We start from the raw sequence: 12,510 nt of genomic DNA on the forward strand, positions 1-12,510 counted from the left end.
CTCAGACAACCATTAATAACATCCTTGATAGCATGCCAAGGAGCCCAAGTGTGTGTATTTCTGCTTGTGGCGCTGATGCTTGATACTGAATAAATTAAGATGTTTGAAATATTTTGTTTCCAATTTTTTTATAATTTGCACATCATTAACATGTGTATCGATCCCGTGATTTCCACAATTCCAAAACTTTTCCTCCTTGGTGTTGCGAATTCAATGTTGAGGAGTGTATATCTATCTATCTATCTATCTATCTATCTATCTATCTATCTATCTATCTATCTATCTATCTATCTATCTATGACAAAAGGAAATTGTGTTCTCTAAAGGTGAGCTTACACTCCCTCACTTATATTTTGGTATTCTAAGAATCCAAAACTTTAGTGGCAAGCACAATCAGAAAACATAACGACGTATCATTGGAACATATTATGGTAATTGATATGTGAAAGGAAGTGGAAGTGTTTGGAAGTGAACATAAACTTAGAAAAAACAAAATGACAATAAAGAAATATTACATAATTAAAGCTACATTTAAAATAAAACGAACTATGTTAGCTTTCATACTTGGCCGTTCATTTTTACAGATTTCATCTCCTGGTGGGAGATTTAAAACTAATAGACAAGCTACTATTATGTGTAGAAATATTTAATTAGATTTGGGACCCCAAATCCATCGTGACTTAAAATATGGAACATGCATACTTTTTAACTGTGCAGATTAAAGTTTTATTTCACTTTTATTAATGGATACATATGGATATTTAAATTAGTAAATTAACACTTTTTAAAGGTACTAGATTAGGGAAATGGATAGATAGATTTTTAGTCTAGTTGTTAGTTATAAAAAATAAAAAAAACTAGTCAAATATTTATTATCCAAAAATAACTGAATATTAGGAAAATAAAGTTATTCTTAAATAACAGATATGACATTAATTATTCATAGAAATTTTCCCTATTTAAAACTATGCTTTGAGATTCAAACTAACATGTTCTCTAACAGCTCACCCTAGTGACTCTAGAAGGTCTGCATGCTTTTTTAAAAACTGCCCTCCAGGAGAATTTCAGCACTTCGATTCCAGGGCCATCTGTACAAGCTTCTTGTAATATGCCTTTGAGCGTTACACGACAAAGTCTGTTATTGAGCTGTCTGCTTAGCTATAGAGATGTATGGGTCAAGGAACTGGGCAAAAGTCTCTGGATTTCTATTTATGTATATTTTGCACGCTTTGAAAGAAATAGCACAGTTAAAGTATAAGTTTATTAAATGCTTAACCCTGCGAAGACTGTAAAAAGATTGAATCTTTGTGACCAGAACAAAATGACAACTTTTATAATGCTGCTTTTTGTTGGCAAATATATATTTTTTAACTGTTAGTCTACACATTATTTGTATTTTTTGTGGGACTGATGGGGCTTTTTTATTTTTGGTTTCAAAGTTCAACCAACTTCATTTAATTTAGTCTTATTTGAGGAAAATGACTGTTTTTATTTGTACACTAATGTAGTTTGTCCAAGAAATAAAAATTACCCTCAAAACTAATGTGTATATTGTAATTTCTGTTCTACAGGTAAGGAGATATTGTCTTAGGGCTTTTTGAGCTGATAAAGGAAGTCCCTTGATGGGATTAGTTAGTGCCAAGAGATGTGTCAATGGGTGATATGTAATACTTCACTGAGCATTGTGAATTTCCTCCAAGGTTAGCAGCTTAAAGAGGCTCTGTCACCACATTATAAGTGGCCTATCTTGTACATAATGTGATCGGCGCTGTAATGTAGATTACAGCAGTGTTTTTTTTATTTAGAAAAACTATCATTTTTGACGGTTATGACCTATATTATCTTTATGCTTAATGGACAACTGGGCGTGTTTTACTCTTTGGCCAAGTGGGTGTTGTGGAGAGAAGTGTATGACACTGACCAATCAGTGACCAATCAGCGTCATGCACTTCTCTCCATTCATTTACACAGCACATAGTGATCTTACTAGATCACTATGTGCAGCCACATACACACACTCAAGTGTCCTGACAATGAATATACATTACCTCCAGCCAGCACGTGATGTCTATTCAGAATCCTGACACTTCGCTAACGCTTCTGTGAGATTTACAGCAAGGCAATCGTAAACTCGTTTTAAATGACAGTTTACAGCGTAAACTCGCGAGATTACGCTTGCCTTGCGGTAAATCTCAAAGAAACGTTTGCAAAGTGTCAGGAGTGTGAATAGACATCACGTTCTGGCTGGTGGTGATGTCTATTCCCTGTCAGGACACTGAGGTAATGTTACTGTTTGTGTATGTGGCTGCACATAGCGATATAGCTATATCGCTATGTGCTGTGTAAATGAATGGAGAGAAGTGTTTGATGCTGATGGGTCACTGATTGGTCAGCGTCATGCACTTCTCTCCACAACGCCCACTTGGCCAAAAAGTAAAACATGCCCAGTTGTCCATTAAGAAACTCATTAGCATAAAGTTAATATAGGTCATAACTCCGTCAAAAATGATTGTTTTTCTAAATAAAAACACTGTTGTAATCTACATTACAGCGCCGATCACATCATGTACAATATAGGCCACTTAAAATGTGGTGACAGAGCCTCTTTAAGGTTTAGAGACTTATAATTTCAAAGGAGACATTTCTGTATGTTAAAAAAAAATTTTTTTCACATTCTAATCACTTGCATTTAAAAAAAACTAATCACCACATTGTCCCCAAATTTTTTCAAGAGGACACAGAACATCTTAGGCTTTGTTCACATCTGCACAGAGGCTTCGTAGGAGCCTCCATCGCAGATCCGGTAACAAATGCCAGACATAACAGCGCATCATTCTGCACTATTTTGTCAGCTAGAATTATGGACACCATGACAGGAACCTGACAGAACCTATTAAAGTAAATCCGTTACATTGGGCGCCGTTGGTGTCCAACTGTGAGGTTTTCCTCCCTGTAGTTTAGCTTAATAACAGAAACAAAAAATAATACATCGTACAGAGAGGAAAATCAATGTTGTCTTCTCCATAGAAATCAGCTTGGCAGTGCGGCTCTGCTGTAGTTTCTAACACCTCATCTGAGAGTATATGATTGATGTCTCACTTAGAAAGATTCTGGCACTAGTGCATTTACCTAAACTAATGCCAGCGACCGCAGCACTTAATGATATGCCAGCACGCTTTCATTCAATAATGATTAATAGCTCTACACTTCAAATGTTACAAAAAACACTGATTATAACATAAAAGTAATCACATACATGTGGAATAGGTAGATTGATTTCATTACAACTGACTATACAAGGTAGAATCTTGACATATGGCCAGAACTAGCTTATTTCTTCATAAGAGTAGTTCACTGTTCTTTTATATACACTCCTCAACATTGAAATTACAACACCAAGGAGAAAAAGTTTTGGAATTGTGGAAATCACAGGATCGATAGACGTGTTAGTGATATGCAAATGATAAAAAAATGTTAACAAAATATTCCAAACATCTTATTCAGTATTGAGTATGAGCGCTGCGCGCAGAAATACTCGCACTTACATGCCGTGGCACGCTATCAATGAGGTTATTAATGGTTGTCTGAGGAATGTTATGCCACGCTGAATGCACTTGCTTATGCAAATCGTCAATATTGGCTGCTGGCAGCTCCCTTTGCAATTGCCGACCAATGATGTCCCAGATGTGCTCGATGGGAGACATTTCTAGGGATGCGTCAGGCAGGGGTAGCATGTTTAGGCCACACAGACTGCTAACAGTAGCATAAGCAACATGCGACCTAGCGTTGTCGTGTTGAAAAATGGCTTCTGGACACTTTGGAAAATGGATGTACCACTGGTTCCTCTACCAAATCAACACCGAGCAGTTAATGTACCTAAAATGAATACTAGAGGGGTCTAGCTACCGTACATTATGCCACTCCACACCAAAAATCCCGGGAGTAGGACCGATGTGAAGTTCCCTTCTGATAGCCTCTTCATGGCGTTACCCACATGGTCTCCTGACCAAACTCCAGCTATCATGGCGTCCGAGACAAAAGCAGGACTCATCACTGAAGAGGATAGACCTCCATTCTAACTACCATTGCCGTCTTGCTGTGCACCATTTTAGGCTTTGAGAGTGGTGGTGTGAGGTCAATAGAACACCTGTGGCTGGAAGTCTGACTCATAGCCCAATGTCCTGTAAACACCTTCTAAAGGTTTGTGTCGACATTGGTTGCCGCCCTAGGCTTGGGATGTGACGTCTAATTTCACTGGCAGTACAGAATGGATCACTATGCGCCATTCTTCCAATTAGACAATCCGTCCGTGCAGAGGGTCTCCTCCACACACCTCTTGATGTCATTCCTGTTCATTGTTGTTCTCCCAACATCTGGGAAATGCAATATCGAACAGTGCTGACATCTCGGCCTAGACGCATAACGATCTGCTAGAGCGATAAAGCAAGGTCTCTCAGTTCAAGGATTCTGTCCCTCTCAGTTTGTGACAAGTGGTGATAACTGGCACATCGATGAATAGGAGGCATCGCACAATTATCCCACACCTCTTCATCCGATTTTTGAGGTTTCATGTGGCTAAATAACTTTGCTTTCAATCTGGCTTTTAACCCCCTCCCACATGCCAAAGATTGGAGCTAGGTGCTTGAAAATGTGATCATTTGCAGATCTTAGCGACACCTGCTACTTCCTCGATTTCCATAACCTTACGGCTTGCCCTTCTTGGTGGTGCAATTACAATGTTGAGGAGTGTATATTGGCAGCCAACTGTGTGATAGGTTACACAGTCTATGCTCAAGAAAACAGGTTAATACCAAATAGGGGCATTTAGATCCAGATTTTTCTATATCACAGTTTACATTACGGACAAAATTACAATAATAAATCTAAGTTTACAGTATAATAAAGCAGAAAATGCCATTGACATTTGAAAGCATATAATGGAATCTCCAACTGTAATACAGTGTTTCTGAAACATAAACAAGATTCAGACTGATTGAAAGACCTAGAGATTGCCTCACTAATGCGTATTAGCATAAACAGGTATGGCGGTGTTAATGAGAATATACATTTATATATATTCTTAAATATTCCGTGTTAAAATACCTAAAATGTAATTTTAAATTATAATCTGTAAAGGAAATAGCATACTTTTCAAACATACATAAAAACAAATTAGGCTTTATGTAAAAATATAATTCCCCAACTTAAATTCTATTTATTTGGGGTCTGGCATTAACAATTCAACTGATATTTCTGCTACATTTTAAAATTGTAAATATATTTTAAAATAATTACAGTTTTGTATGCACAATAGTTTTCATTGCACAAAACTTTCTGGATGGTACTACCTCTTAACAGGGTTGTCTGATTGGAAAACCCCTTTAAAGTGGTAGGTAGCTTCTATAAGGGTATATGGATATCATAGAGGGTAGCTACTTGCTCTGACAGACTTTCAGCCATCTATTACTTGTATGGCCATTAATGTAAACATTAATGGGGTTGTCTTATCATATTTTTCAAATTATGCCAGCCCAGCTGATTGCCTCGGGTGAAGGATCTAAAACCCCTTGTAGGGACTTGTTATCCCTGGGGGAAATTTCCAATAGTCACACATTTCTACATACTACAGCGAACGATGCAGGGGAAATGTAGTATTACATGCAAGCCAATAAATGCTCAGCAGCTGCTTGCCCCGCTTTTGAGCTGATCACTGGGTGTCTCAGGAACAGGAACCTCTTTGATCAGCTCATCATCGGGGGAAGCAGCCACTGAACAGGGTTGTTGTACATGAATAATAATTTTAAAGTGGGAAAATTTGGTTTATTATTACAAACTAAAACAAAAAGAAAAATGCAGTAAACATCGATATCCAATTTGTATGCACCTTACTACAAAAATCATTTAGTGACGTCTTGAAATTATTTTGTGAAATCATTGTACATGCAGCACAAAAATAGCCTCCATTGCACATGCAATTACAATTTGGCAAATGGATTTTCTAATAATCTGATTAAAGAGACTAAATTATGTTAAAGAGAATATTGTGTCAGAACAGGCACTGACAAACCTATTTTTTGTGTGTGTGCAGCTGGAGGCTATTTTTAGTACAGAAATAATTGTACTTACGCCTACTTTCATAGATTGCTCTTGATTTCTCATAGAGTTCGTAAGGGTCAGGTTTTCTTGGATCAAAGGCATCTGTAGAATCAGGAAATGAACTTCTATGTAGCGTTGGTGGGTAGGGGAGATTTGGTGGTAGTGATGGTGCAGATGAACTAGTTTGGGGGCTTCCTTGATTTTCCCATCGTTCCATCATCTGCAATACAAGAGGTTTTCATAATTTTTAAAAATATTTTTCACCTTTGCAAATATGTTTATTATTTAAAGCAACCACGCATTAGAACCTAGCAGATGTAGAATAACAAAATCAATATAAATGTGACTCACAGGCTTAGAACTTTTCCATGGAGAGAAGAAACCTGAAAACAATGAAAGCGTGACAAGGTTAGGCCTCGGAAATATTATGATTATTACTTTTATATACAATTAATGTGTTTAAAAAAATGCTACAAAACACCATTGTCACAGACTGTAGAATATTTTTTCCCCCCGATTCAATATTTTATATACATTATCCTTATTTAAATTTTTTATTAAATATTAATACTGTCTTGGTGTAAAAAAAAAGTTTGACATTTAAAATTTAAAGCTGACTTCCAGACTACAATGCTTCATGCAAACAAGAGAGTTGTGTGCTGCCTTACAATGAGTTAATTCTTTGAATTACTTTAGGGGAAATCACCTCTGTACATACAGAATCCGATGGAGCGTGCCATATAATATGGCTATGTTCATGAGGATATGTGCCACATTGTATATAACAAAAGTGCTATGTTTGTTTGGTGTAAATATTGCTTACAACCTATTTTTTTCTTAACTGGATCTTACTGAAGAGTTCAAGGACCTGCGATCTGCCGAAACTGTAGCTTCACTGCAGCCTTTCAAGGACTTTTTACACAGTGAAGTCACAATTTAGCAGTTCGTTGGACCTGGCATGTGACAATCAAAAGAAACTTTATGTGACTGACAGAAAGAGGGAAGGGGAGCGGGTAACAAGGTCCAGCCCAGGCGACTGAGGGACCAAGCAACCCATTTATCATGGAGTCTGTATAGAAAACAGCTGCATTTTGAACAGAAAGACTTCACAAACTTATTGCACAATAGGATTCAGGAGCACTGGGAAGTTTCCATTCTTGGCTAAAGGTACACTTAAACTTAAACTGAATACTTATGCATTAACCTTAAAATCTTTCTTAGTTGAAGAAAACTCAGATTTGTATGCCTCCTTTCTCAAATGATTCCCACAATGACGCAGGAAACTAAGATATATGCTAATGCTGGCAAAGTCTTGCAATAGAGAACAATGTAGTAACAAATGTTTTTTTTTATCGTGGTTGCATGCTGAAGTTTTAGAATAGAAATGTTCCAAGAATGGTTTCTATGGAAAGATGAATTGTGTTCCACATGAAGTTGTACATGCTGTTTTTCATTACAGTCGTGGCTTCACAAATGCATAAAATGTGGAAAAACCACCACAAAAGCACCATAAGGGTATGTTCACACGACAGTACAAAATGCGTCTGAAATTACGGAGCTGTTTTCAGGCAAAAACAGCTCCGGAATTTCAGACGTAATTGCTCGTACTCGCGTTTTTTGCGGCGTCCTTTACGGACATAATTGGAGCTGTGTTTCAATGGAGTCAATGAAAAACGGCTCCAATTATGTCCCAAGAAGTGTCCTGCACTTCATTTGATGAGCCGTCTTTTTTACACACTGTCTTTTGACAGTGACGCGTAAAATGACAGGTCGTCGGCACAGTACATTGAAAGTAATGGGCAGATGTTTGTCGGCGTAATGGAGCCGTTTTTTCAGACGGAATTCGGGCGAAACATCTTCATCTCAGTAGAAATGCAGCAGTGCCACCGCGCATGTAAATACACCCTTAGTAATCATTCTTTCGTTGCAAAGTTTGGTATTGTGGCCAATAATGTAAAACAAAGTTTATAAATATACAGGGTGGGCCATTTATATGGATACACCTAAATAAAATGGGAATGGTTGGTGATATTAACTTCCTGTTTGTGGCACATTAGTATATGGGAGGGGGGAAACTTTTCAAGCTGGGTGTTGACCATGGCGGCCATTTTGAAGTCGGCCATTTTGTATCCAACTTTAGTTTTTTCAATGGGAAGAGGGTCATGTGACACATCAAACTTATCGAGAATTTCACAAGAAAAACAATGGCGTGCTTGGTTTTAACGTTACTTTATTCTTTCATGAGTTGTTTACAAGTTTCTGACCACTTATAAAATGTGTTCAAAGTGCTGCCCATTGTGTTGGATTGTCAATGCAACCCTCTTCTCCCACTCTTCACACACTGATAGCAACACTGCAGAAGAAGAAATGCCTCCCGATCTGACCCCCTTAGACTTTTATCTTTGGGGTCATCTGAAGGCAATTGTCTATGCTGTGAAGATACTAGATGTGCAGCAACTGAAACTACGGATACTGGAAGCCTGTGCTAGCATTTCTTCTGCGGTGTTGCTATCAGTGTGTGAAGAGTGGGAGAAGAGGGTTGCATTGAGAATCCAACACAATGGGCAGCACTTTGAACACATTTTATAAGTGGTCAGAAACTTGTAAATAACTCATGAAAGAATAAAGTAACGTTAAAACCAAGCACACCATTGTTTTTCTTGTGAAATTCTCGATAAGTTTGATGTGTCACATGACCCTCTTCCCATTGAAAAAACTAAAATTGGATACAAAATGGCTGACTTCAAAATAGCCACCATGGTCAACACCCAGCTTGAAAAGTTTCCCCCCTCCCATATACTAATGTGCCACAAACAGGAAGTTAATATCACCAACCATTCCCATTTTATTTAGGTGTATCCATATAAATGGCCCACCCTGTAGATCTCCCAATATTGCTGAGCATTACTAGCATTTATACACACAGCAAAGCCACGTGCACAAACCCTGTAACGTGACACTTGAAATCACAAAGAGCTATAAGATTTCTGGGGGGGGGGGGTACCATATTCCTCTCTAGAATGTGCCATGTTTTGCCGCAATTAGTTTTTTTTATAGGTTTTGAATAAATCTGTGAGAAAAAAATCTCAGTATGACTCCACACAGAGGTGCAATATGGGCTCATAACAGTCTATGGGTGCCAATGGTACATGGGCATGGTACATTCACACGTTTTTACTTGAAAAAACCCAATCACACAGATTTGGTCAAATCTGTGTGATCCTTAGTTTATGTTCTGTTGTTCAGAAACCACAGCACAACATAAAAATGAGCTATTGTATCCTATAGAAGCAGTTCCACAAAGTCTAGGCAAAACCACAGCACAACATAAAAATGAGCTATTGTATCCTATAGAAGCAGTTCCACAAATATTTCCTAGTACTGTTTTTTTTTTAATGAAAAAGTCTAGGCAAAACCACAGTACAACTGTAGGTATAAAATAAATCTTTTTTAAACCTTTTGTTAAATGCAATTTTTACAAAGATGATCACTTTTATCACAACAATCATAGTCAGTACTATGGAGAAAAGTAGAACTTTATATGTCTATCATGGGAACAGTTGTTCCTTTTCTTATGGTAAAATATCCTGTCCTATGGATGGCTGTATCAGACCAACGTAATCAACATTCATATCTAAATGTCCAGCAGACCAGAGACAACGTGTTTATATGTAACTCCAGTCTAAGAACTCATGCACATGTTGAAAGGAGCCAGAAATATGCTTTTGCTTCTGGTGGAGAATATTTCCATAATACAGTGACATACGAAGGCACACGTAGTGTATATATCTCCGCAGTACGGCATTATTTAGCTCAGTGCAGGAGCTACATTTGGAGCTAAAAACGGGATTGGATCATTCTTAAACGGGAAACATTTCCAAAGGCCATTTGTTTTGAAAATTACTCTCCCGATTACATAGGACAGGATCTGATCTTGGTTTTGGCTGTAAATATATGGCCATGGCACTGAGCCATATTACAGCAGTGTGAATACGGCCTAAGAGATGCAATGCTGAAATGTAAAAATAATGAAAAAAAAAACAGACACAAACATACTTTTACTGAATGGTTATGACTTTAAAGGCTGTGTACACCATCACAAAATTTTTTTTTTTTTTTACTGTCCCAATGCTTCTAAAATTTAAAATAAAGCAACTTGGCAACAGCTCTTATGCAAAGCTATGTGTCTCCATGGTAACAGACCACAAACCCTGTGTAGTCAGATCCTGAAGTCATTTTGTCTATTCTCTACTATTTAATTACGTACATTTGGTAGGTTAGCAAGAAGTAGGGGACAGGATTAGACTAAACAGAGTTGATTTGTAGACTGTTAGTCTGTTCTCATGGAGATGAAAATATCTGCATAGGAGATGTAGATAAAACAATACAACATCAGACAATAAAAACGGATTATAAAAAAAAAAGTTATATGTTTTAGTAAATCTTGTCAGTGTTAAAAAAAAAAAAAAGTTTGCCTATGGAAAAGCAAACTGTCATAAAATAACTTGTGTCTACTAAATGGATCCAAAAATGTCTAAGGCAGGCACTGCATTTGTACTGCCACATACCCTGTGAAACACAGTAACTCAAAGACAAAGAATGGGTATGTATAGGGCAAAAACCAATAAGTCATGGAATAGCTATGTGAATATCCAAAATATATTTTATTTGATTAGAACTCCGTATGCTATGCAGAGCTTAAAAACATTTAAAAACGGCATATAGAATGCAATATACAAGTCAATTGGAAGGGGAGACAGACCACCATAATAAGTGGCAAACAAAGTATTAACTCCCACTCACTCACCTAAACCCCTAGAGCAGACGTTCTAAATGGATCCACACGTAATTAACCTCAATTTTTTTTTTTTTTAAAAAGCACGGAAAATCATGCATGGAGACTGAAATTTCAAACAATACCAGTGCTTGGTAGGCCACATAAAAATAGGTGGACACATACTATTGTGTTCCTTTATAGCAACTTTATTGCCTATAAAGTGATCAGGCATGTAGCATGGCAAGCCCGCAAGTGCTCCAATGGCGGTCCCAAGCCCGGCAAGTGCTCTGGGTCCTGCTTTGTAACCCTGCCAAGCTTCTTCTTTCTTGTTGTTGACTGATGGCTACAGCATTGTGCTGCTTACTGGGGTTGCCAATCAACACCAATGGGGAAAGAGCTGGGTAGGGTTACAAAGAGCTAACCGAAGCACTTACAGCTAATTTATATAAAGGATTAAAGTTCAATTTATCGGCAATCAAGATACTATGAAGGGAAACAAAGGTATCTGTTCAGATGTTTTTAAGTGGCCTACCAAGTGCTGAGAGTCACTTGGTAGGCTTAAACGGCTATGTACAACTTTGAAATCGTTTTTTTGGGTTTGTTTTTTTTTAATAAAAATGTCTACGGTTTGGTGCAACTTTCTAAATACTTTTTAATAAAAATTATTTTTAAATTTGGAGATACAGCTGCTTTGTATCCTGTAAACAGAGAACATGTATTTAGCGCTGAAATCTGTATCGGTCAGGTCAGCGGCACTGACGTGTTAAGTGTCAGTGGGTTCCGAGTGTCTATGTCTCGCAGGATTGAGCAGTTACCGATCACATCTAAGGTTATGAACTTAAATGTGATTGATAACAGGTCAGAGACGTGCAGGACCTGCTGACACTGAACCCGTCAGTGCCGCAGCTGTATCTGAAAAAGTAAAAATAATTTTTTAATAAAAAGTATTTAGAAAGTTGCACTAAACTATTAAAAATACATAAATAAAATTATTTCAAAAGGTGTACATAGCCTTTCATTTTAATGACACTTCTTTGTAATAGAGCTGCAATAAAATCCTTTCAATGGAGCTACTGAAATTTAAACTCCAGCTGGCAATGCTACTTTCTGTTTCCTAGAGTTTTCAGTATAAAACAAACAATTGAGACATGGAAATTAAGTTCCGCTACTTGAGACTTCTGGGTCAGAGTAACACTCAACTTTTCTACCTCTGATACTGAACTGCTGACAGGAATGAAGGCAAGAAATATTGTGTAACCTTAAAGTGCTTAAAGAGACTCTGTCACCACATTATAAGTGCCGTATCTCCTACATAAGGAGATTGGTGCTGTAATGTAGGTGACAGTAATGCTTTTTATTTAAAAAAACAATATATTTTCACAACGTTAGGAGCGACTTTGGTTTATGCTAATGAGTTTCTTAATGCCCAAGTGGGCGTATTTTTACTTTCAACCAAGAGGGCGTTGTACAGAGGAGTGTATGACGCTCACCAATCGGCATCATGCACTCCTCTCCATTCATTTACACAGCAGAATCGCGTTCTAACTAGAACATGATCTGCAGCCACATACACAGCGATTCTGCTTGATTAACGTTAATCCAGTGTCCTGATAATGAATCACATGACCATCCAGCCT

The 12,510-nt window shown here is 37.5% G+C and overlaps 1 protein-coding gene across 1 annotated transcript in view; it reads right to left on the reverse strand.

Annotated features, from left to right (window-relative positions):
• MAGI2 (membrane associated guanylate kinase, WW and PDZ domain containing 2) overlaps window positions 1–12,510 on the reverse strand; it is a 967,915-nt gene that overhangs the window by 115,747 nt on the left and 839,658 nt on the right. The window contains exons 11-12 of the mRNA XM_075857349.1: window positions 6,448–6,479; window positions 6,127–6,316 (exon numbers count right to left, since the gene is read on the reverse strand). Of these exons, the coding sequence (XP_075713464.1) occupies window positions 6,127–6,316; window positions 6,448–6,479 (222 nt within the window). The remainder of the gene's footprint in view (window positions 1–6,126; window positions 6,317–6,447; window positions 6,480–12,510) is intronic.

This window comes from Rhinoderma darwinii, chromosome 3, assembly GCF_050947455.1.
Source record: "Rhinoderma darwinii isolate aRhiDar2 chromosome 3, aRhiDar2.hap1, whole genome shotgun sequence".
Lineage (NCBI taxonomy): Eukaryota > Metazoa > Chordata > Amphibia > Anura > Rhinodermatidae > Rhinoderma > Rhinoderma darwinii.